At 44.6% G+C, this 26,504-nt stretch overlaps 1 protein-coding gene and 1 long non-coding RNA gene across 4 annotated transcripts; one reads left to right on the plus strand and one right to left on the minus strand.

The window, feature by feature from the left end:
• Positions 1-1,762: 1,762 nt before the first annotated feature.
• Positions 1,763-24,353, plus strand: DNAJB5 (DnaJ heat shock protein family (Hsp40) member B5). Of its 3 annotated transcripts, none has more exons than XM_072413544.1 (4): positions 1,763-1,837; positions 16,626-16,874; positions 17,710-18,311; positions 23,370-24,353. In XM_072413544.1, exons 2-4 carry the CDS (start codon positions 16,664-16,666, stop codon positions 23,601-23,603), a joined length of 1,047 nt encoding a protein of 348 aa, XP_072269645.1. In that variant the 5' UTR covers positions 1,763-1,837; positions 16,626-16,663; the 3' UTR covers positions 23,604-24,353. The 3 variants fall into 3 exon arrangements, with proteins under 3 accessions (XP_072269645.1, XP_072269646.1, XP_072269644.1); XM_072413545.1 differs by lacking the exon at positions 1,763-1,837 and adding an exon at positions 11,201-11,332; XM_072413543.1 differs by lacking the exon at positions 1,763-1,837 and adding an exon at positions 13,756-14,537.
• Positions 8,633-10,610, minus strand: LOC140332304 (uncharacterized). The gene is made up of 3 exons (XR_011921099.1): positions 10,470-10,610; positions 9,735-9,905; positions 8,633-9,104 (listed from the first exon to the last, which is right to left on the minus strand). It is a non-coding gene; the product is annotated as an uncharacterized lncRNA (long non-coding RNA).
• Positions 24,354-26,504: the final 2,151 nt, after the last annotated feature.

Raw genomic sequence — 26,504 nt, forward strand, 5'->3', positions numbered from 1 at the left:
ACTGGAGGCATTGGGTAGGGATGGGGGAAACTGTTGGGTGTTAGGGGCATCTGAAGGGCTGATTGGCACTGTGTGGACATGGGAGCTTAGGGGGACTGGAGGCACTGAGTAGGGGTGGGTAAACTGTATGAGGCCGGGGCATTAGAGAAACAGGAGCCATTGAGTGGGGTTGGGGAAACTGGGTGGCACTCCGCAGGACTGGTTAGAACTGTGGGAGGCTAGGGGGCATTATGGGGCATTATGGGGCATTAGTGGGACTGGAGACTTTGGGTGAGGATCTGTAAACTTGGGTACTGGGGCACTCTGATGATCTGGTTGGCGCTATGTGAAGCTGGGGGCATTAGGGGGCAATAAGAAGACAGAAGGCATTGGGTGGGGATGGGGAAACTGTTGGGTGCTGAGGGCATCTGAAGGGCTGGTTGGCACTATGTGGACACAGGGGGACATATGGGGACTGAAGGCACTGAGTAGGGATGGGGAAACTGTTGGGTGCTGAGGGAACCCTGCAGGATTAGTAGGCACTGTGTGAGGCTAGGGGTATAGTAGGGACTGGAGGCATTGGGTAGGGATGGGGAAACTGGGTGGCACTCTGCAGGACTGGTTAGAACTGTGGGAGGCTAGGGGACATTAGGGGGCATTAGTGGGACTGGAGGCTTTGGGTGAGGATCTGTAAACTTTGGTACTGGGGCACTTTGAAGGTCTAGTTTGCACTATGTGAAGCTGGGGGCATTAGGGGGCAATAAGAGGACAAGAGGCATTGGGTGGGGATGGGGAAACTGGGTGCTGCGGGCACTCTCAGGACTGGCTAGCACTGTGTGAGGCTCAGGCATTAGGGGGCATGGGGGAAACTGTTGGGTAACAGCTGTGTTGATGGTTGGAGGAATTGGGGGGAGATAAGGAGACATGTAAAGTATTCACCCTATGGGCTCCTAGGACACCTGCATGAAGGGTATGTAGAAAAGGGGAGGGGCAGAGGAGCTGGAGCTGGAGTTCAAGAAGCCTGCACGGCTATGACCTGCAAGGAGGGAAGGGGTCGTGCTATGGGTAATAAAAATCAAACCCTGCCATGGTGGTAAAGAAAGAAGGGGTGTAAAAAATGTAAAACGAAGTATAAAGCTACCTTCCGCCATGTCTTTTAGATCCACCACAATCCATTGGTTGCACTGCATTGCCGTACAGGTTGCCGTGTTTGTTGCCTGTTTTCCAGCGCGTTACCACAACAGACATTAAAATGGGATTTTTTGCCAACTTTACCAATAACAAATCACCAAGCCAAGACCTTTTCCCACAAATATCAGCACAACCATAGGAGCTCACAATCTTTTTTTTATCTAACACTTGTTTCTTAGCAACAAAGTCATGTTATGGTAAAAATGGATAATAACAGGTTCTCTTTATTATTAACATTGATGACGTCACGTCGCGAGAACCTCTATCTCCAGGCAACAAGCTTCAGATTTGACTGAGCACGTGACGTCACCATTCTCAAATTCAGCGAGCGAATCAGTGAAAAACCTAACGGAAGATAACAAGCCAATCAGCACGCAGGCTATCTGCGGCCAACCGGCGAAGGCGCGTGAAACAGTTTCTGAATAAAAACTAGACTAGGGCCGCCCATGAAGATGATTGACAGATTTGGGATGGTTGGGAGGCTACCGCGAATTTGATTGGCGGAGGTGTCTTGCGAGCGGCCAATGGAAAGGAGAAGGGCTGAGCGTATGTGTGACAGTCGTGCGGGGGCGGGTTTCCCGTGACGTCACAGCGGCTGTTAGTTGCCGGCTCCCGCTCTGAGTTGGTATTCATTTGGGCACTGAGGAGGCATCGGGGAGGCGGACAGGTAGGAGAGCTGCACTGCGCATGCTCTGTATTGTATGGGACTTCATCCACATATCATTACCTGTCACCCTTCTCTGTGTGTGTGAATGTGTTTCACCCTGTGTGAGGGGACCCGGGAGTGACCTGGGGTGCTGATACTTATTCTGGGGTGAGGAATGGTCCCAAAACTTTGTCAGACCCCCTTATAAATGTCATTGTGTTATATTTATTTGGTGTCTTTGTGCCCTATAGGGGGGGGGTCACCTGACAGCAAGTCCTTGTGGGGGGCAATACATCATGCCCCCTTAATTCCCCTGCAACCCCCCTCCCCAAATATATTGTGACAGCTTCCTGAGTTTTTTGCACCATATCTAATCTAAAGGGTAATTTAACCCCCCCCCATTGCTCCCATTCCCCCCATTCTTCAATTGTCCAAGGTGCCCCTGTCCTTCCACCCCCCGGCACCCCTTGCCATTATCTGCTTCAACAAAAGCCCCTTCCTGTTATCTTCTGCCCTTTCTTACCCCTTTGTCACAAATACCCAGCCAACTTTTCCAAGGTGCCCCAGCCCCACCATAGCTGGGCACCCCAGCGGTATTATCTGCTCCCTTCGCGGTAGCTTATGTTGAACGTTTCAAAGTGCAGGGCCCCCTCATATAACCCATGGACCCATTCATACCCCTGACCCCTTCATACCAGCTGCCATCCTGTTTCCAAGGTGCCCCTGCCCCACTAACACTGGTCATGCCATGTTATTATCGACCGCAGTAAGGTATTCTTATTGCCTTTTCATATCAGGTCCGGCATGATGGAACCCAACAGCTCCCTTTGAACCTTCTCTGTAGGGCATTGGGGCAAATGCAGGGCATTGCTGCTAGCTGTCAGCTCTGATTGACATGGATGGATTGTGCTCCCCCCCCCATGCCATTTTTCTTCCCCATTATCTATTCAGCAGTCTCTGACCGCTAGGTTTGGTAACGGACTACAAGTCCCAGCATGCCATGGTTTATCCGTATCCACTAACAATTATTTATCTTAGCTGAGCATTTTGAAGCTTCAGGCTCCGGCTTGCATGGTGTGTTTGCTTCATTATACCCGGGTCTGCCTATGGAGAATCGTGTTCAGTATTCTATCCACATCGATTTTTACTCCCATTTACTTACCTCGTGCCAAATATTTCCTGGATTCCCTGCTGTGATTTTAGGTATGACCCAATTCCACCGTGCCCGCGACTCATCTCAGTGCTCAGGAACAATGGTGCCCTGGTAGAACTGCGCAAACTCTATTTTTTTTAACGCTTCCCCTCCGCCGATGTCCTCAGCAAGGAGTTCACGCTTAGTAACGCGACAGGTTTGTACCAGGCTTCATTGATAGGGAAAGCTGGCAATTGCTGCCATGGCAGTGCATGGTGGTTTTATCAACCAGGCATTGCCGGAGCTCACGGCGAAAGACCCACCCATGACCCTTTGATTGAGACAAAGACATCCTTAGGGGGCTCAGGGCCATGATGTAATGCTTTAGTATCTGGGTGGGTGCCGGTTAACCCCTTCCTGCCATTCGTACCATCATTTTAAAGTCTGCCCTTCCTTTTCCACCCTTGGGGGGACATTGTTTGGGGGCAGCGGACCAGCGTGGACTTTACAGCCTGGCACAGCAATAACGGTGAGAATTAGCCAGGACTGGCTGCTCGGTCAGGTCCAAACAGTCTCGCTTGAGCGTAACATTCACTTTCCCTATTCATCTCAGCCGCCTGTGCCATCCAGATTGTGGAACACCCTGGGAGCCAATATAATGCGGTGCAAATTAACGCTTTCATGAGCCGCCTTTTTGCTTTTGACGTGCACGGTAATACAACCCCAGAAAAATGCACAGCGATATGGAGCAGCTTCCTGCCAAACCAGCTGCTTGTGTGTCCTATATCCATCTCTGGAATGTATTTCCTCCCCCCCACCTCCTCCGCCTCTACAATTCCCAGAATCCCAGCTAGGAAAAGCAACCCATGCGTTTACCCTGCTGGCCAGTCCTGTTGATGCGTGTGCAGAAATAAGTCTTCGCTGGTCAGTCCCTGTTTCAGACCTGTGGCCTTTTGGTCATTGTGCAATTAAAAAGGTCAGAATTGGGCTAGCTCGGGGTTCAAATTCCAGCCCCCTCCTGGAATCTCATCCTAATATTACTTGCTGGATATCTAGCTGCCATGTTTTCCTCGTCTGTTCACACCCAGGTTGGATTTTTGGGTGTTGCATCTACAGTATATAGAAGAGAAAATTCAGGAAGGAATAATAGGGGGTAATGGGTGTAACAAGCCAGAAACTCTGCACATTGATAGAGAGCTACCTATAATGAGCACAGCCGGTGTAATGAACTGGGCATAGGGATGGGGAACCCCTCATCATGGGCACAGCAGGTGTTAAGTCATGGGAGCGCCACACAAGGATAGAGAGAGCTACTATAATGGGCACAGCCGCTGTAAAGACCCGGGAAATGGGCACCAGGATGGGGAAACCTTTATCATGGGCACAGCAGATGTACAGACCTAGGAACTCTTCACAAGGATGGTGGGAGCTTCTTTTAATAGGCACAGCAGGTGTACAGACCTGGGAACTGGGCACATGTATGGGGAACCCTTCATCATGGGCACAGCAGGTGTACAGACCTAGGAACTCTTCACAAGGATGGTGGGAGCTTCTTTTAATAGGCACAGCAGGTGTACAGACCTGGGATTTGGGTATGGGTATGGAGAACCTTTCTTCATGGGCACAGCAAGTGTACAGACCTAGGAACTCTGCACAAGGATGGTGAGAGCTTCTTATAATGGGCACAGCAGGTGTACAGACCTGGGAACTCGGTGTAGGAATAATGGGGCTGTCCCATAATTGGCACAGCAGGTGTAAAGTTCCAGGAACTCAGCACAAAGATGGTGAGAGATTCCTATAATGGGCCCTCGTAATGGGCACAGCTGGTATACAGACCTGAAATCTCAGGATGTGAATTCCAGAAACCTCTCGTATTGAGCACAGGAGGTACATAGACCTATAAACTTAGGACAGAGATGACGGGAGCTGATCATAATGGGCACAACAGGGGGTACAGACCTGGAAACCCAGCAAAGTAATAGTGGGAGCTTCTCTTAATGGAGACAGCATGTGTACAGACCTGGGAACTGGGCACAGGGATCTGGGGAACCCCTCCTAATGGGCACAGCTGGTAAACTGGGATCCCAGGATGTGGATTCCTGAAACCCCTCATAACAAGCACAGGAGGTACAAAGACCCCAAATTCAGCACAGAGATGATGGGAGCTGCTTATAATGGGCACAGCAGGGGTACAGACCTTGGAACTCAGATAATGGATGCCAGGAACCCCTTATAATGGGCACAGCAGGTTTACAGACCTAGGAACTTGGTGGGAATGCTGGGGACCCCTCGTAACGGGCACAGTAGGTACATAGACCTGGGAATTCAGCACAGGGATGCTGGGAACCGTAATTAGTCAGTGGAACATCTCCAGATTATGATCTCTGCATATGATAATGAAATGTATAAAATGAATAAAAAATGTGAATTCTGCACTCCAGCTTCTCTAAGCTGTGACCCCCAGGTTTAATCTACTACTTGACATTCCCAGTGAAACTTTCAAGACCCCGGCAGGATCCATCAGCCTCCAAACAGATTGCAGCATTCACGTCGGCTGTGTTCAGACAGAATGTAGTAGGCAGCACTCCTCATTAGTGACTCATGCAAACATCATTTGCTGCAAATAGCAAAAAAAAATCCCCAGCCTTCCGCTTTTCCCTTATCGGGATGCACTCACAGCTGATTCTCTTGTGTTTGTCACATGGATTCCATGAGCACAGGGAGGAGAGAGCGGTGTGGAGTGATGGAATCTGGATTGTGGTAAAGCAGACCTAGCTGCTTAGTTATTCTAGGGTTTGATTACCTCTCACACACCTGCTTTTCTCTCCCGATGGACAGAGCCATCTTTGTTCAGGCATCAAGGGTCAGCATGCCAACTCAGAGATGATACAAAACTTGATGCCAAAACTTGATCACAGAGACTGAGAAAATGTTTCCTCCTGCCTGCAGTAAACTGATGACATCATAAGCCCAGTCTAAGCCTAAATTCATGAACTTTTTTTAGATGATCAACGATGGAACTTTTTTAAAATAATGTATTTTTGCAGTCAAGAATTGATGCAGGCTTGTGAATTTACTAACAGGGCAGTGGTAAATTCTCACATGGGCCCTCTACAAGCATGGAGATCTATTAAAGCTTAAAAAATTCTTTGTCAGGTCAATAAAATATTATTACATTCATATCCAATGGAAAAATTAATTTGTCACTTCCCGCTTCCCTGAATGGGAGGGCCATGTGGTTTTGATCACATGATCAGTCCCAGGCCTGGGAAAAAAGCAGCCAGCCAATCAGATGAGCGATAAATGAAATTTCTGCTGCCATGGTAACAAGAAAAGAACATTTTGCTGCAATTCTAGAAAATTGAAATGGGACCATCATTCTGATGAACGTTGCATGCTGATAACAAGTGGAATTTTCGATTCTTTCACATTGAGAATGCAAAAGAAAAAATGCAAGACGAGTGCAATCTGTCAAGCAAATAGATTTCTCGAGGGTTGGATAGTGATGGGCTTGATTTTGGGGGGTGCAAAATGGGCAATTGTCCAGGGCCTGTACCTTCTCCAGACCCTGATTGATGGAATAGCAAGGGTTACAGGGAGCTGGTATGCTGGGCATTCTGGACCCCTAGTTCCTATTGGTTTTGTCTGAAAGCATCCCTGCCTAAAGACTCGAATAGTTAGGAGCTCCTATGGCTTTAACAATATATAACTATATTCACCTGGCTGCTATTAATATGGGCCATTTGAGTCCTTTTTTGATAAGTAAAGGTTTCCTTTAAATATGGCTTTTGAGGATGAAAGTACATTCACTATCCCGTTCCCAGCTGTGCCCTGATTCACGGCACTAATAATATCGATTCTTGGAGAGAAGTGTTCTGGTACGCTGTGACACAAGTACAGTACATCACGCTGCAAGCACAGAGGAGGGGGCCACCAGCTCCGATGATTGTTCTCCCAGACATTTCCCTGGAATGTTATTAATAGCCGCCGAACAAGTCAGATCCGTACTGTACGCCATTGCCTGACACATGGGAAAGAAATTCCTGGAATTACCTCCATCTCATGCTGGTTCTGTCAGCTGCTGAAGAATGGGGAGGAGGTGGTAAAGCTTTGCAATTCGAAGCTTTTCTGACCAAATATGACTGTAAAGGATTGGCAATTTCCTACAGAGGCTCAGGTGTAGCAGATCGCTGCGTTGACATATAATAAAAAGTAAAAGGAGACTGATTTTATTCATGAGTTAACTTCAACACGATTACAAGCTGTGTGCAGATTTATCTGGCTGCAAGGAAAGGGAGGGCAGCCTCATACAACTGCTGTGCAATGCCCTCTTCTCTAAAAGCTCCATAGGTGGTACTGCAAAAATGGAAACAATTTTCCAAAAAACCTACATGGACACCAGTTTAGGGTCAAGAGGAACATTCAGGACACCCAACATCAGGATTTGGTACCCTTAAAAGTGTACCCGAACTCTATTTTCCTTTCTAAATTAAATGTATTTGTATGATCTCCACTTAGGGGCAGGTGGAACATTCAGGACACCCAACATCAGGATTCGGTCCCTTTAAAATGTTCCTGAACATAAGGTATGATCAGCTACATACCTTTACTTTGTTTCTGTGAAGTCCCATCCCTCAGTCCACTTCCTGTCTGCAGTCTGGCATCATGATAACAAGGTGGAAGTAGGAACATTTTAGGAATCGGACTTCACAGAGACAAAGTAAAAGGCATGTAGCTCATCATAACTTAGAGAGAGACATATAAATAGCTTTCAGGTACACTTAAAATAAAATTACCCCCTCAGTATAGTAAGGGGGTCCAATACTTTTTAGGGAGCACCTAGGGAGCTATAAAAGAAAACGGTGATCTCCCCGGCCCCTTTTAGCTGGGTGCACCACCCAACACCTTTCATTTAACACCTGGCTGTTTGTTGGTGGTTACTGAAAAGTTGGGTCACATCACAGTGGCCACCACTCAGTTTAAAAATAATTCTGGGGGGAATACTGGAGAGGAATAATTACCTTCTTCCCAGCGTTCCCAGCACCTGGCCCTCTCCTCCGCTCCCCCTCCGGCACCTGGCCCTCTCCTCCGCTCCCCCTCCGACACCTGGCCCTCTCCTCCGCTCCCCCTCCGACACCTGGCCCTCCCCTTGACACCCCTTCTGGCACCTGGCCCTCTCTTCCACTCCCTCTCCAGCCCTGAAATATCCCTCCTTCTCTGCATTGCACCCCCAGACCAACCGTGCTTTAGACATTGGGGGTCACCTATTTTTATAAGCAGAGTTGAGTTTGGAGCTTCGTACTTTTGAAGTAAGCATCATATACAAAAGTCATGTACTACATAACAGGAGCAAAGAAGCAATCAAGTTTTGCACAAAGCACTCCATGTGACAGCGGGCCATGTACCAGGAAGAACATTACGCTGTGCGGCAGCCTTCAAACAATGCCGTACTGCCACCCACACAGCTCTCCGCCAGTACACACTGTACCCAGCCCAGAGACGAGGAGTTCACTGGGACATTAACACTTCCTTGCCATTCCCCGGGGTGCAGCCTAGAAAAAGCTCTTTCTGCTATACTGAATATCTATATCAGCAAACCATTCTAATTAGGTCTAAAAAACCATTTAAAGCGATTCATTGGACTCCGAAGACTCAGTTATATTAAATCAGTTATATCCAATTGATTATTTTCCATCAAAATGTTTATTGTTTATTTACTGTTTATTGATCGATTATGTCATAACATATATTATTATTAAACAGGATTTATATAGCCCCAACATATTACACAATGGATGGAAGGATAAGTCTGGCTACAGCATTCATAATAGATTGTAGAGGAGAGCGTCGGGTTAGTGGAATACCAGAGAGAAGGAGGTTACAGTAGTCCAGACGAGAGATAAGAATGTGTACAAGGAGTTAGGGGGTTTCTGGGGACAGGTAGGGACAGATTTTGGAGAACATATATGAGCATAATGTAGAGTTCGGTCTCCAACCAAAGGTTTATTCTGAAAAATATAATAAGGTGACCACACTGTTTTACTTCTCGTAGTTCTCGACGTCCTCTGTCCTGCCTGCTTATTGGTTGATTGGTTATCGTAAAAGTCATAAAAGGCCTCCTGAATCCCTTGCTCTCCTCCAACCATAAAGCATTGCCTGTTCAAAACAAAGCCAATATCTGAAAACAATGTTGCAATAAATTACAAAATAATTCACAGTATTCTACAAAGCACATCACACCAGTGACCACAGGAAGTAAACTTTCTCCTTAACTGCAAGAACTAATTAGCACGCGTTAAAAGGCAAATTAAATCCCCCGAACAGATGTAGGCATTTTAAAATCCAACATTATTAGCGGATAATTAAAGCTAACTGAGCATGGACAGACATTAAGTGCTGCAGATTCCGCTAATTGTTGAACACAGCTTGGGGAAAATTCTGCTAAGGCCTAGGAAACTATTTGTTGCCAGTTTTGCACTCGACCGTCAGATCCAATTGCTTTTCTAATAATCGATCAGATGGAAGTCTCAAAAAACCTGCATGGTCATACGACTATTCTGCATCGAAAGTCCAATTAGTTGTATACGTTGGATCAATATTTACCAAGGCAACTGATCGATCTGCTTTAGGAACCAAAAAATCAGTAAATTATAACCAGCTGCTGAATCTTTTTATTGATCCAATCTAAATAGATCCAATCAGAATTTAAATCTGATTGGTAGTGAAATCGGCCTGTGTTTATTAGGCTTAAAGCAGAATTAAAGTGAAAAGAAAAATCGCACTTACCTTTAATCCTGCAGATTTCTCGAAGGCGCTGGACCTTCCCTCCATCCGGTCCTGCGTCATCCTAGAATTCTTCTTATTCCCAGCACTGGGGAAGCGCAAGGCACTGCCATCGTTGGGCTTCTCCGCTGGTCTTCTTGCACTGCGCAGGTGCGGGATCGGGTGATGTAGCCGCTGTAAAGGAGAAAATGCATGATTTCATGCGCATGCATGAAATCTGCATCTCTTTCCCTTTAGTTGAAAAAATTACCCTTCTCCGCATGCCTAAGATCAAGCATTCGCAGTAGGAGCAGGCAGAGCCTCCCAGTATGCGTGACATAGGTCAAGACTTAAAGGAGCAGTGCTGCACATTAAAAGGGTGTCCCCCCAAAAAAAACAAAATAAAGTTTTTCCTTTACATATAATGTTTGTCTACCCTTTTATGTAAAGTAGAAATGTTGAGTTTAGGTCTGCTTTAAGTGCTTGACAGAAGCCAAATCCAAGAGAACAAATTAATTTATGCGCATTAACTACAAGACAAGGAAAATCACACTGTGAAATTTCAGCACTGGGTGGATGGATCAAGTATAATATAATCCATCACATAAGAAGTGCAGCAATAAAAATCATTGTGATCAGAGATATCCAGCATGGTGAAAAACTCCTGCCAGATCCATTTGGTTCAATGTTGATTAAGGAGAAAGCATCGGGTTAGAAATTTCAGCAGTGGATGAGCTTCACAAAAAAGTCCTCACTGACCTTTGTAGCTGCAGGTGGAGCAATTCATCCTTAAAGGTTATCTCCGCTTCCCTGGCTGCTTTCTCCCGGCAGAGGCTCGGCAGAACAGTTCTTTTTCCTCGCCCCTTACAGCAAATTTTCAACACGTCCCCAGAATTTTTTTAAGCTGAGTGGGAAAAAGCTGTAGGTGGGTGGCAGCCCCTGTATTGTGCCCAACTTTTTAGTAACCCCCAAAACAGCCAGGTGGTTCCTGAAAAGTAGGAGGACATTGACCTCATACCACCATGCTCCCTACTCTCAGTTCACCTACTCTCGTGTTTCGATTGGAAAGCTATGGAGCATTGAGAAGAATAATAAAGTCTGAGCAAGATGGTACCACCATTTGGAAAAGAAAAGCAGACGAAGGCATGGAGGTGGAGCGATCTGTGAGGGTTATTAAGTACCTTTAAGTGTTAAACTTACTGTACCTAAAATACAGCGCTGCGTAATATGTTGGCGCTATATAAATCCTGTTTAATAATAATAATAATAATGCAAAATCCATATATTAAACCACATGTAAGGGCACCTTCAAACCTATTCTAGAAATGGTCAGTTCCTGCAGCTCCCAGTGCTGCGTTTATCAAATTCTCATCTCGAAAAGGAAAGACTTTACAGAGCACAGTGCTGAAATGTGCCTTTCCCCCCATTCACGAGGATCGGCTTCTGCTGACTCTGCCATTTCCATTCATTCAACAGCAGAAGCTTCGTTCTTCCCAATCTCCGTCCAGAACATTCCTGTTTGCTCTAACAACCAGCTCAGTGTGTAAAACGCGCTTTTCACCCACAACCACTCCATTGATGGCTGTACAATCGTCTTAAAGGGAACCTAATATATACTCTCTGTAAGTACTCACTATGTCCTTCTTTACCTGCAGGAGTACTTTCATTAATATTTTTGCTGTATCAATATATTCCTGCTTCATGGTTGTATTTGGCGTATTCTTTTACGGGGATCTGTATTGTGAACAAGACTTTTTGGATGCAACTTTATTTGCAAGTAGAGTTCTTACAAATAGATTTTGGATCTGAAGGTGCACTCTCCGTAGATTGTAGATGCCGAGTTATCAAAGCTACCTGGTGCTTCTACTTCCAGTGAATTGCTATGGATCTGGAGCAGTTCACAAGCTCGCAGCACTGTCCGTGTATCAGTTTCCTCCAATCCTTGGCAAAACGGGAAGCACAACATTTATACGTAATGAGCAGATATCAATGTCTCCATAGATGTAATTAAAATCTATAAATGGAAATTAATCCGTGCCTTTATCTCTATGTAACTATACTTCAATTATACTAAATGTTATCACTAATGATTGCTTTAAGTGTAGGTAAAGAAGCTCTAGCAATTAAAAAGAGACTTTGTGTAATGTTTTATTATTAGCTATCACAGATCTGTAGGTAAAAGGTCCTAAACATGCCCTTCACTGGTCTTCTCTCCTAAACTCTGTCCTTTGGTCTTCCCTTCAATAAATCTGCGCCCCAGATCTCCCTTCAGTCTTACACTGATGCACACAGATTTCTTTCCTAGAATGAAATTTCTTACTCTGAACTTCCCACAATGTGCATTAGAAACTGCAGCAATTCAGAGCCCACATTATTTCCTGGCTGGTGGAACGTCCAGCATAATCTAGCTCCTCCCACTCAGACTGACTTCCATGGCCCCATCCCTTTTATTTATTGACGCTCACTTTTTTTGATTATTGAGGCTTATGATCTCATTGGTGTTGTCTACATGCAAATAGAGCCTGCCAAGGGATGAACACTCCTCCAGAATGACTTCAACCCATCAAAACATTTTAAAATTTGTAAAGTTCTCTCAAGAATGTAAGGAAAACAGGTTACAAATTTTAATAACTTATTGATGAGTGGAGCTAACGGGTCGTGAGTACCGCCATCTTCCCCTTTATAGTTCGGTCTTCGGCCATCCCAATTGGCCAGACCAGGATGATTCCCAAGCATTCAGGCCCGGCAGCCGCAGGGTAAGCCGATGCTCAGCAAATCTTAATAGTTGAGAGTTATCAGGCAGGTGAGTTTGTTTTATTGCTAAAAAAGACATGACCATTGGGACTTCTGCATTGAAACCCTGGAATACCAACCATAAAGAGGGCAAATATTAAAAAAAAAAAAAAAAAAAGATTTGGGAAAGAAAGGATGAGGATGAGAACCTTTATTACATTTTGTCTTTTGCACCGTTACTACACTTGAGTGAAATTTGTTGCCAATGTATCCTCCAAGATATAAATTTTATACTCCATATACACAATTTTACACTCTATATACACAATTGGAACATATTGGCCGAAGCTGGATTACGTGCCACAACCACTGTTATGTAAGCCAGCTGGAAATGAAGATTTGTCATCTGTTTAATTAGAGGTTTTACTGGAAGTTTTAGAATTTTTCTTTTTGTCCTAATCTTCGTTTGTTCCTAATCTCCTTCTAAGCTGTTCTGTGTCCTCCCTTCTGTGCCTTTTTGAAACTTGTATGTTGAGGATAAACGTTGTCTCTGCATTGCGTATTGTGCTCCTCTGAAGTCAATATATTGCTCATGGATACAGTTCTGTCTCATTCGACCTTCATTCTGTTTTCTTCATGTCTTACTTTCATGATCATCCCTTAGCTGGAATGTCCCGAGTGACTTCAAACCATTAAATTCAGATCAGATCAGGTTTCTTAGCTTACAAATCTCAAAATTTGGTTCATTTTTTGCATGATCTTAGCTTTACTACAATCCTATGTGTCATAAAAGTTCCATGTTCTTCTTAGATACTTCAAGCAGTTTAGGCTGATGGTGTGGACAGCAATAAGGACCAGAATTATAGACCAACTTGTCTTATTTTTGTCTCTTCTCTTGGTGATGTTTCATATTATTAAACAATAGTAGAGAACTGAAGCAGAGGATCCAGAATTAGATTAGCCCTAGGAGAATAGGTAAGGTCCTCCACTCTTGGTATCCAGGACCTCTGTATATTGTGTTGGTACTTTTTGGTGTTGATGATTTCCCAGTCTTATTATGTCCATGGGTATCATAACCCTTTAAACAGTCGTGGTGCTGTTTTTCAATCAAAAATATATAGATAGAATGGGTCTGAGCTTTAGGAAACCCTATATCTGGGTTTGGAGGCCTCAACAAGTAGTTACTGTTGGATGTGAAGGCTTGGTGACCTACTGTGAGTGGTGGCTTCTACTTACATTTAGGTCCGAGATCTCTTCAAGTTTTTACCCTGATCCTCCAGAACCTATTATCCATAAATTATGCTCAGTGGTGCTGTTTCTCATTCAAAAGCAGTCCATCATAATGGAATGGGTCTCAATTTTTTGGAAACCCTATAATCTGAGTTTGGAGGCCTCCACAAGATGTTTATGTAGGAAGTAAAGTTTTGTTACCTCCTACAGTGAGTGGCGGCTTGTTCTTACATTTAGGTCTGAGATCTTTTTTCAAGTTTTTACCCTGAGCCTATAGAACTTGAGTTATCCTTAAATTCTGTCCAGTGGTACCGTTTCTCAATCAGAACCAGTCTCATAATGATTAAATGGGTCTAAGCTTTAGCAAACGAAGGTTTGGAAGCCCCCACAAGCTGTTTCTGGTAGAAAGTTTGGTGACCTCCTACTGTGAGTGGTGGCCTCTCATGCATGTCTGAGATCTCGGTCGTGTTTTTATCCTGAGCCTACAGAAATCCTTAAATTTGGAGGAAGGTCTCCATTTTGAATCACCGTCTTGTGGCCAACTCATTACTTGTTTTCACCAGCCATTTCAAGACCCATCTTCCATCTTCTGATGTGTATGGGTCCTCCTTCCAAACAAAATCTGTCTCCTTCTACTATCTACTAGATGTCTGCCTAGAAGGAAGCTTCCCATATTACCGCCACAGTGGAAAGCCCACGCCAACGAGCTCTTAGGCCCTCAAACCATGTTTAAGTGTGAACCCAGGCAAAAAGCCGGCAGCGATTTCTTTATCAAGTCTATTGGGGACGGAGCTCAGGAGAAGCGAAGGACAACATTTTTCAAAGTGGGCATTACTTTAGGAATTTTGTCTGCCCATTTTGGGGGTAAGTATATTTTTTTGTCATCATTGTCATGAATGCATGCAGAATTTGTGCCTGTCAAGTTTGTGTCTGGAAAAACAGAACTTTATTATTACTGAAATAGTGCAGTCATCTAAATTGTCTTGGTGACTTTCATTGACAAGCATCTTACCCATAGCAATGCAAAATCTGCATTTTCCACAGGCAGTATTCTGTATTAAAGTACTTGTATCTTGAATTTCAAATTCTACAATTTTTTATGATTAAACAGGCACCTAGGAAGGTTTAAGTGACCCATAAACCTTGAAACCGGGGCAATGTATTTTACAGATACCTTGTTCAGTTCCAAAAGTCAAACTAGGCCAACTTCCCATACCATGATGTTGACCAGCAAGGCTAAGGCCAAGATCATAACAAAATATGGACTTTAAAAACTCTTAGGGTGCTCCTACAAAAACCTAAAAATGTGTTCATGTTCATGAGTCATGTTAAACATCTCAAATTAAGGTGTACTAGTCACCTGCATATAGTCTATGTAATTCTTGTGACCGTAACTAAAGGGATGAGTTGGCCATCTGAAAAAGGTTGACCTCTGTTGGGCCGCGTTATTCGAGGTTGACCTCCGTTGGGCCACGTGCCTCGCGGTCGACCTTCGTTGGACCTATTCAGCATTTCCCTCTTCTCTATGGAATGAGCCCACCCTGAGCTCGTTCCTAGTACTACCGCCATTATGGATTAGTATATGGCAGTGAGCTATTACTACTTAAGGTTGCCATATGGGGGTGCTCAGTTGCCCCAAAGGACAGAAACAAAGTCAGGAATAATGATGGGTAGATCTCTTGGTTTTTGTATTCAGGACCTAGCAGCCAAAAGCAGACTTAGTTTACCAATCTCCAGGTTTAACCTGATGGGCCAGTCCTTTAAGAACCATGCTTTGTTGTCTGACCTGTTTGTACAATAGAAGACAAAGATGACATTTAATGACAACACCCAACAGGATGTCCAAAGGATCTCCTAACTGGTATATCTCATGAAAACAGCTTCCATTAGGAACTACAAAGTATTTTATATCCTCATTAACATTATATATGCGTTTCCAGAAAAGCAATAAAAGTATTTTACTTCTGAAGTGTTGCATTGTGTTAGTAATATATCATGATTCTATAAAGCTGTTACCTTAGTCATCATTAGAGTCATTAGATGACCATTACTGACTTAATACTGTCCAGAAATAGTCCGTGTCATTGTCACCTCAATAACCATATAATAATACTAGGCTGAGATGTACGAAGGTGAAATGACTCCTTCGACTCCTCTACAAACCCTGCACATCTGTATATTGTTATCCTGATGAGTACTCTTCTGACTTCCCAATGGTGAAATCACTTTTCTGGAAAAAACTGTATGATTAGAGTAATTACATCACATTTATAATGACTATACTATATAACTATGGTCTTATCAATGCTGTGCAGCCAGCTCTGGGATCTTTGCCCACTTCCATTTTCTGGTTTGCACCCAATCCAACCCAAATCAGGTTTCCCTATGTCTCTTCTCTGTCGGCTGTCTTTTTTTTTTCTCTTTTTACTGTTAATTTTTTTGTCTCTAGTATTTATTCTTTATCTCTTTCACTTTTGCTTTGTCTCGCTCTTCAACTTCCTTCTTTCTCTCTCCATCTATTCTTCTCTCTCATCCCTTCTCTCTCCATTTCTATTTCTTCTCGCTCTCTTTTCTCTCTTTTTTGCTTTGCACTCGTTCTTGTTCTCTCTCTGGCTTTGCGCTCTATCTTTTTTTTTTGCTTTCTTTGCCTCTCCATCTATGCTTCTCTCCATTCCTTTTCTCTCTTTCTTGTTTCTTTCTTTTTCTGCACTTGCAATAAAGAAACTTTAAAACTTGTCAGACAGGTTCTCTTGCTGATGTGCTAGGACAGTTAATGTTGTGAGTGTTTACTCAATGTTCCTAATGATCTCTATTTATTGCTGGCCTTGCACTTGAACACAATAAAATGTGTTAGATGTGTAATTTTCTTTATATGGCAGAATTACTGAGCTTTGGCTTCAGTGCTGAACTCATCTTGACGACCTACCTAACATTACCCTTTTCTCTTTCCAGGGGCGAGGATTCTTGATCAGAAGCCTCAGACAGTGGACATGGGGAAAGACTATTACAAGATTTTGGGCATCCCTTCCGGAGCCAACGAGGATGAGATCAAGAAGGCCTATCGCAAAATGGCACTGAAATACCACCCTGACAAGAACAAGGACGCCAACGCCGAGGACAAGTTTAAGGAGATCGCAGAGGCCTACGACGTCCTCAGTGATCCCAAGAAAAGGGCGGTGTATGACCAGTATGGGGAAGAAGGTAAGGAATACAGAATTTATTACAAGAGGGAAATATTTCTTATATGGAACTGAAATGTTTCTGAGCCCTGTGGGAAGAAATTGTTGTTGGGTGGCAGCCCCTGTATTGTGACCCAACTCTTCAGTAATTCCCTAAAAAACAGCCAAGTGGTAACTGAAAGTCCCCGGTGGCGCGCCTGGCTAAAAGGGGCCGGGAGAACACAGGAACACAGTGTTTCAGAGCAGAATCACAATGATTTTTCTTTTCTAAAAGCATGCAATCAATTGGGGTTTGTAGAACTGAGTAAATATATACCCACGGGTCGTAAAGGTTCCCAAAAGTGAGCCCAGGCAATCCTAGGTGGCTGTCTTGCATGCACAGAGCCTTCACAGTCCCGTGCCGAGGTTGTCAGGAGGAGCCCTCCAGCCCCTTTTGGCCAGGCGCACCACCTGGAATTTTTTCAGTAACCACCTGGTTGTTTGTGAGTGGTTACTATCACAATACAAGGGCTGCCAAGGACATTTGCAGCACTTTGCCAGTCCTCCCTCCTGATCTGCCTGCATTGCACAGAGACCTATTGATGCCATTACAAGAACTAAAATTAGGTTTGTGGTGAAAATAGAAAGTTTTTATGGTCAAATTAGGTTTTGTTGATGAGAAAGGAAAGGAATACCTAGGAAAGGCAAATTATAAGTTGAATAAGTATCAGCTTTACAATGGAGTAGCTTTATCGTGGTATTTGAGACTGTGATAGGCGTTTACTAAAAGCTTTCAATGCTATAAACATATGGGAAATAAAAATCCACTTTGACGATTAATATTGTGTTAATCCCCGTTTCCTTTTCACTTCCTTCAGGTTTAAAAACTGGAGGCGGCTCATCAGGTAACACTGGCAACACCTTCCATTACACCTTCCACGGTGACCCCCACGCGACCTTCGCCTCCTTCTTCGGAGGATCCAATCCTTTCGACATCTTCTTCGGTTCAAACCGCACCCGCATGGCCAACGGCTTTGACCACGAAGATATGGACATCGATGATGATGAAGACGACCCCTTCGGCGGCTTTAGCCGCTTTGGCTTCAACGGCGTGAACGGTTTCCACCGGCGGCATCAGGACCAGATACACACCCGCCGGAAAGTGCAGGACCCCCCGGTGATCCACGAGCTGAAAGTGTCTTTGGAAGAGATTTATCACGGCTGCACAAAGCGAATGAAGATCACGCGCAGGCGGCTAAACCCAGACGGTCGCACCGTGAGAACGGAGGACAAGATTCTAAATGTGGTCATCAAGAAAGGGTGGAAAGAGGGCACTAAAATCACTTTCCCAAAAGAGGGCGACGCCACTTCGGAAAACATCCCCGCAGACATTGTGTTCCTTTTGAAAGACAAACCTCACGCACATTTCAAGAGAGATGGGTCAAACATTGTGTACACTGCCAAGATCACACTAAAAGAGGTATGGAAACTTCGGAATGGCTGAGATTCCTGTTACAGGAGGTGTGCATGTTACTAATAGCAACCACACACTTTTTATGCAGGGAGAACAAACGAGAGAATTTGGCTGTTATTGTTTACTTTTCAATAAGTGAACCCCAGAAAGCTACCTTCATTGTGTATACTGAGGTCAGACATTGGGTAGGGTAGCAACTATCTGACTTCGGGTGACCTGTGCCCCCCTGAACCTGTCTGGTTCAGTTAATGTACGATAACGCAAGTACTTTGACTTCAACCTGGTATCGGGCTCTAGCAACACCTTATATTATTATTATTGTGACACAGTATTTATATAGCGCCAGCATTTTAGGCAGCGCTGTACAAATTCCATAGTCATGTCACTAGCTGTCCTTCAAAGGGGCTCAGAATCTAATGTCCCTACCATAGTCATATGTCAAGGTCACTTTTGGGGGGAAGCCAATTTACCTAACTGCATGTTTTTGGAATGTGGGAGGAAACTGTAGTACTTAGAGGAAACCCACACAAACGCAAGGAGAACATGCAAACTCCATGCAGATAGTGTCCGGGACGAGATTTGAACCCAGCGCTGCAAAGGCCAGAGTTCTAACCACTGAGCTATCATGCTGTATCCTATACAGCAGACATCAAACTATGGAGAAAGAAGCAGCCCATCAGTCTGTTGCTGCTTCATTCATTGGTCAGGCCACAATCAGTGGGAGGGACAGGACTCATATTGTTATTGAACTTTATCAAATAATGGCTAAAAATACACATTAAGCTTTAGGTCTGAGTGTTCTGATTGTTGCATAAGCACCGTCGTGGCTCATTTAGCCATTCCCTCTACTTTAGAACATTGATAAGTAATACACGTGAGCTTAGCCCCTGTCTTGGTATGCTAACGAATCTGAACATCCTTGTTGCAGGCGTGTACATGTGGCAGCTGTCATATATGACAGCAGGCGGCATTGAGATGCTGTGTGATCACCGATGCTTTCCTTGGGTGGAGTAATGCTGCACACTGCAAAGATCTGCCATCACTGAATATATTTCCAGATGATGTCATGGTTAACCGTGGCTGAATTTAGCTTTCAGGGTTAAGGATTACAAATAATGTCCACCCCATACAACTGATGAACTGGGAAGATCCAGAATTTAGGTAGATATGATTCTCAGGTAACTGAGGTAATTCCACTTAAGATAGCCATATCTTAATCATGGGTGCGCAATGATATTTTTAACATCTGGTATTGATCAGTTACTGCCATGCACTAGCAAAGCTGACATCCAGCTAGAACAACCAACTGGACTCCTTGACATTTACACTAACAACTGGCAGAGTATACAGCAGAGAATGCTGCCATTGGCTGGTGGTTGTTATTAAACGACAATTGAACATATTAATCAATATTATATGATCATATCAATATTGATCATATTATCAATATTTGATTGTTTTCTCCTCTGAAGACAGTCATGCGTGAACTGTAGTGTATACCGCTCATGCTGGGACTTGCAGTCCTTCCTTAGTTTATGATACACAAAAAGCAAAAAAGCAATTAACCATGGACCGGTAGTCCCTCAGTGTTTAATAGACAGTTTAGTGGTCATGCATTGACTTCTTAATCCCTGTATACAGCATATGGTATATAGGGGCTGTGCTTGGACTAATTGTCCTCTGTATATAATATTCAGTATATGGGGCTGTGCATAGACTTTTAGTCCCCCGCATTAAAAACTCAGTACATAAAGGATTGTTTTTGGACTTAGCCATGTATATAATACACATTATATAGGAGTTGTGCTTGGACTTATAAGCGCTCAGTGTATAAAACACTGCGTTTAGGAGTAATCCTGGACTCTCCGTGCAGTCACCTACATATAGTCTATGTAATTCTTGTGACCGTAACTAAAGCGATGAGTTGGCCATCTGGACTCCAAGTCCCTCAGTGCATAATATAAAATTTACATCTTGAATCTTGCTTGGACTTATAGCTCCCTGTACATTATATGAAGTATTTAGGGGCCATGCATGGACCTATAGCTCCCTGTACATAATATGTAGTATTTAGGGGTCATTCTTGGACTTATAGGTCCCTGTACATAATATGTAGTATTTGGGGTCATTCTTGGACTTATAGTTCCCTGTACATAATATGCAGTATATAGGGGTCATGCTTGGACCTATAGTTTCCTGTCCATATTATGCAGAATATAGGGGTCATCCTTGGACTTATATTTCCCTGTACATAATATGTAGTATATAGGGGTCATGCTTGGACTCTCCATATCATTTTTGGTGCATAAGTAGTCAGTTTTGCAATCATTGGAGTAATCATGTATGACCCTAACATAACAATGACCTGATACAAGAATACATATGTGGCGGTCTCATATTCTTATGAAGTAGATGACGCTGTTGCAATTTCCCTATTCGGAAATGCTGAGTCCACTCAGGGCAAGAGCCAGTGCTGCATGGTGCCTGGGGCTCAGAAATGGAACCAATCAGAACACCGACTTCCCCTGCTGATAAAACTCTTTCCCTTTATATTTTATGGATGCTTTTTAATCTCCTGAAACTTTTTTGCACGTCCAGTTCAGTCCTGATGGCAGTCGGATATCTGAGCTGACTATAAACAGAATAAATTCAGAACTTTAACTGCCTCTCCTCTTTCCCTTTGACCTTTTATCCTCTCCCACCTGGTGGATGCAGAACCTCCATAGCTGCTATTTAAAGCCCTGTGTGTATTTATACCCGAAGCTGCCAGGAGGCAGGCGGAGGGGTGCAGAGTCTGTGCTGGGATTTGGTAGAAGCAAGCTTGGTCTGCCAAATGTCACATTGGCCAAGAGCTAATGTCACCGTTCACATCTGCACATTGGAAAAAGCCGAGCTTGCTTGATCTTTGTGGGTTTTAGCAAAACACGCCATGGTATGTGAGACACGTCGCATGTACACAATGCACTGTAACCAAAACATGCCCATGTGAACGAGACGCTTGTGTACAAGCAGATCCTGCTCGCACTATTTATGGCTTTCTCGGTCACTGAACTAGAACTGACCTGTACGCTTCAGCTAAAAACAAGTGGATGTAAGTCGGCACATTCATGGCCATAGCCTATGTGAGGCCAGGGTGGGCAAGGACTGGTACATATCAGGCTATGGCTGTGGAAACGAGCCAATGCCCAGACAAGGACACACTTGCTGCAGCTTCCAATGCACTATATGACAAGCAAACAATTGGACTCCTGCAACTGAAATACCACTTTCTGGGAGGACCGGTCTGTTTTAGTATTCACTTGTTCCGGGTATCTTTAAGCTAAAGAGTAAAACCCCAAAATGAGCTCCATGGGAACTACAAGTATCAGCAGTGGCTGGCAGGATGCCCTGGCGCTTTTAGTTCTCCCAGATCTGGAGAGAAGCAGTTCAGCGACTCGCTCTGCTCCATTAAAGGTGATGGCATTGGAGAGCGATTCTCCCACGGGACACTGATGTGAATGTTTTCTCCTTGTTGCCATATTTAGTACGGAGCTCCTGTGCCAGGAATAGTCTGTCAGGCCCAGCGGGAGGCACATGAATCACAGATAAGGAGAACATGCCTGCCGCTTTATATTCAGTATTGTCCCCGAAAGCACTTATCACCTATATAGGTCTGGGTATCCCTAGGGACACCTAGGAGTTATTCACATGTGCCAAGGAGAGGTCACCTGTATCACTGGGGTATATTTAAGGACAACCCATCAGGACCTATACAGGTGATATGTCTTTTGACAAATTCACCTATATAATACTAGGGGCACCTGGTGTCCTCTACTAGTACTTATTGAAAAATGCCAAGGACAGGGGCAATAATAATACAGTGTATTCCTTGGGGCATCTGGAGTCGCCTGCCAGTACTGCATCAAGGACAGGTCACTTATATAACACTGGGTTACATAAGAGCACTTGGTGTCCTCTACCTGGACTTATACAGGCGACATGTCCTTGGCACACCTGTATACTACTGTCTTTTTATTGAGGACTCAGATTTCCTTGAATTTATCAAGGACAGATCACCTATATAACACTGTATCACTCCGGGGGAAATGGTGTCTCCCATAAAAAACACTGATGTCCTCTTCCAGGATTGAAGGTATGCCAAGGACAGATCACCTGTATAATACTGTGTATTCATTGGGGCATTTGGGGTCACCTGCCAGGATCCATCAAATATAGGTCACTTGTATAACAGTGGGTATCCTTTGGGGTATCTGGTGACCTCTACCAGGACTTATGCCAAGAACAGGTCACCTGTATGACACAGGGTATTCATTGGGGCATTTGGAGTCACCTGCCAGGACTTGGATGCATCCAGGACAGGTCACTCATAAAACACTGGGTATCCCTGGGGGTATCTGGTGACCTCTACCAGGACTTATGCCAAGAACAGGTCACCTGTATGACACAGGGTATTCATTGGGGCATTTGGAGTCACCTGCCAGGACTTGGATGCATCCAGGACAGGTCACTCATATACCACTGGGTATCCCTGGGGGCATCTGGTGACCTGTACCAGGAATTTAGACACATGAAGGACAGGGCATCATTCTGTCCTATGCCAGGCCATGCCATATCATTTGAGCGAAGCCTGTAACATCTACAACATTTATATGACTGACATTGCATTGTACCTGCTTCTTTTATCCTTAAATTAGGAATTAGTCTTTAAAGAAATTTACCTTCATTTCCTGTCTATGGAGCTTCAGTTAGCATGGCATGAAATTGGAGGCACTTACAGAGGGTCTAGTACTTCTCCAAAGTGTAGTGACCTATTGTAACCAATCAGAATCCAGTTTGGTTGTGGTAAAACTAATTCTGATTGGTGACTTTATGTTATTGCTTTGCGTTTTTTTTTTTTTAATGCCCCTATTTTTTTTAATGCCCCTAGATATTTGCTGCCACCTATCAACCAATCCTAAAGAAAGGATTGGCTGCTAGGCTTTGCTTCCATTTTGTTGGGCTCTGGTTGATCTATTAGTGCTGCATTTTGGCCTTATGTGACGCCATGTTTTCTCTCTCCCTTAGGCTCTTTGTGGCTGCACCGTCAACATTCCCACCATCGATGGGCGAGTCATCCCACTGCCTTGCAACGATGTCATAAAACCTGGCACGGTGAAGCGCCTGCGGGGCGAAGGACTGCCGTTTCCGAAAGTCCCCAACCAACGAGGTGATTTAATAGTGGAGTTTCAGGTGCGCTTCCCCGACAGAATACCCCAACCTACCCGCGAACTGCTCAAACAACACCTACCCTGCTCGTAGTACGGGAAGACAGAGGGGGGAGAGGACGAGAGTCCGGCGCAATACGTCACACACAACGCCAATAAACCCTGCAGGATCCCAGGACCGCCGCCGACAAAACACACCGCCTATGCACAAGAAGACAACGAGAGACATTTTATAACGTTTGTATTTTATAATAGAACTTTAGAATTTGCGTCACGGAAAGCCTGCGCAGCTCCCGATCAATCCGACGCAATGGTGCCGCCACGGGAACGCACTACCTCTATCCCGCCGCTGTGCGATAATGCCCTGCTGGCAGTGTAAAGGGTTCAAAAAGACTTTATAGATACCCGATTCCTAATAAAGGGCCAGTCCACCCAAAATTTTAATTCCCAGGCAAGACCTTCCCATGGTTCCCAGCTCCGCCTCCTCTTCAAGGCAACCAATCCTCCTGCTGAATGAATAACATAGGACCCCATGTGACCAGTAGGCGGCGCTGGGAACTCAAAAGCAAAAAATCTTTTGACCCGCCCCCAAGGAGCCAACAGGCAGTTTTGGATGGACTGACCCTTTCCTACCCTTTTATCTCAGCTGGTTGCGTGTGTATATATTTCCGCTTCGAAAGTGATTTTATCAGTATTTTTAAAAGCTAAAGAACACAGGAATGACTTTTCCAAACAAAAATGAAAAAACTGTATTTGTAAAGGTTTGTAAATATAATTTAAACTGATCCGTGAATTTTGACATTTCTACACAATAAAATAAAATCATTTGTGGATTTTCTATGGCCATTGTCACACTTTTATTCTACGTCTGGACAGAGGGATGGGGGGGTTTATGTATGGGAATAGGGGGGGTATATGTACAGGGATGAAGGGCGGAGTCTCTGCCCATGTGTTATGGAGGACCGATCTAAAATTGCCTTCTAGGGAAATTGGTTAGGAAGAGCGTGAAAAGAAAAGAAAGAAACCCTTGAAAAGAAAGAAACAGACAATTTGGGAGAGTTAATTTCCTACCCCCCCATTACTCCAAATGGTTTCTCCTACCAGCCTCCAAGCCCTAACTGTGTCCTGTAGTAATGTGCAATAGATTGGGAGGTACCAATGAGTGCAGCGGGGGGAGATCACAGAAAAAAAAAAAGTTTTTCCTTTAGATTTTTTTTAGAATTTCTGCCACTTTCATTAATTTTTTTTTGTGTGCATTACTTAGGGTGGTCTGCATCTAGGAATGCCCCCTCCTCCAGACTGACACCGGCCTATCAAGGGATTTTATATTATCTAAACAGGTTGTCAGCCTGCCATGTGAGAGTACTGAGGGCGGGTGTTGTGATGTGCTGGCCCCTCCCACCAGGCATGATCTGCCTGCATTGCATTGAGAAATACAGAGACCCAAAAATGTCAGTGGAGGGGTAAAATATAAGCAGAATAAGCCCCAGCCCTTACAGCCCCCCATTACCAGGTAAATACTATTTTATAGCCCATTTTCTATAATAAAGGGTGCCGGCAGTGAGGGTGGCAGTGGTGGGTGTGCATGGTACTCCTGGCAATCGGTGGTCCCTATTATGGTGCTGTCAGGGAGTGTTAATATCTCAGGTCTCTGTATCAGCGCTGACACTTCAGCCGCCTCCATACATAGAGCGCTGTGAGTCACACGCAATGAATAGCAGCAAATGTTTGGACTGACTTTTTTCCATTTTGTACTTGAGAAGATGACAGGTCCTCACTTAGCCTGATTAAAAGCCAGGCGGTGCCAGCGGACAGGAGCGTTAACCCCCCGCGGCACAGAACGTCCTGCGCTCAGTAGTGGAAGTGTCTGCCCGCTATAGCTGCTGCACAAACAAAAATGTTCAAAAATAAATTCTGTTTTCAACTTTTGCATCTCAGTACCAATGATCACCTACAACTACTTCCTGTCTGTATGCATATGCACTCCAGTGATGGCTGCAGGCCATTTCTCGGGGGGGTGCATTTCTTGAAATATGAGACTGTCAAAGCATTTACTCACAGTCCATTCCTCTCCCCAGACTCTCATTTCAGTAATCATTACAGTCATTCTTGTCACTACAGGCAGAGGGCGCTGTGCTCAGGGGGTGGAGCCATAACACCCTGCACTCACTGTCTTTCCTTAGTCTTCCTGTTTGAGTAAAATATTAATCCTGTATGACTGAGGGCATCTGGTGGTTAAAAAGTAGTACTCCAGGGACAGCTCTAGACTAAAGGTGAGTTTTGTACATTGGGGGGGCACAACTATTGGGGACACTTTTCATCTCAAAGTATAAATGTAAAAGCCATGCCCACATGATACAGACCATAAAAAAATCAAAGACAGTCCCTCCAAATCAGGGGTAATTGGGAGATATGAAGAGGGACAGTGCCCCCAAATCAGGGGCAGATGGGAGGTATGAAGAGGGACAGTGCCCCCAAATCAGGGGCAGATGGGAGGTATGAAGAGCCCCCAAATCAGGGGCAGATGGGAGGTATGAAGAGGGACAGTCCCTCCAAATCAGAGGCAGTTGGGGGTATGAAGTTGGACAGTCCCTCGGAATCTGGGTAGTTGGGGGTATGAAGAGGGACATTCCTTCCAAATCAGGGGCAGTTGGGGGTATGAAAAGAGACAGTCCCTCTAATCCAGGGGCATTTGGGAAGTTTGAAGAGGGACAGTCCCTCTAATCCAGGGGCAGTTGGGAGGTATGAAGAGGGACAGTCCCTCCAAATCAGGGGCAGTTGGGAGGTATGAAGAGGAACAGTCCCTCCAAATCAGAGGCAGTTGGGGGTATGAAAAGAGACAGTCCCTCCAAATCAGGGGCAGTTGGGAGGTATGAAGAGGGGCAGTCCCTCTAAATCAGGGGCAGTTGGGAGGTATGAAGAGGGACAGTCTCTCCAAATCAGGGGCAGATGGGAGGTATGAAGAGGGACAGTCCCTCCAAATCAGAGGCAGTTG

This window comes from Pyxicephalus adspersus, chromosome 6 (genome assembly GCF_032062135.1).
Source record: "Pyxicephalus adspersus chromosome 6, UCB_Pads_2.0, whole genome shotgun sequence".
Classification (NCBI taxonomy): domain Eukaryota; kingdom Metazoa; phylum Chordata; class Amphibia; order Anura; family Pyxicephalidae; genus Pyxicephalus; species Pyxicephalus adspersus.

What these genes read in the sequence shown, in the direction of transcription:
- DNAJB5 (XM_072413543.1), top strand. Translation starts at nt 14,399, where the DNA reads ATGTTTAAGTGTGAACCCAGGCAAAAAGCCGGCAGCGATTTCTTTATC. An exon ending in TTTGTCTGCCCATTTTGGGG is followed by an intron (nt 14,538 to 16,625) that starts GTAAGTATATTT and finishes TTCTCTTTCCAG; the next exon opens with GGGCGAGGATTCTTGATCAG. An exon ending in TGACCAGTATGGGGAAGAAG is followed by an intron (nt 16,875 to 17,709) that starts GTAAGGAATACA and finishes CACTTCCTTCAG; the next exon opens with GTTTAAAAACTGGAGGCGGC.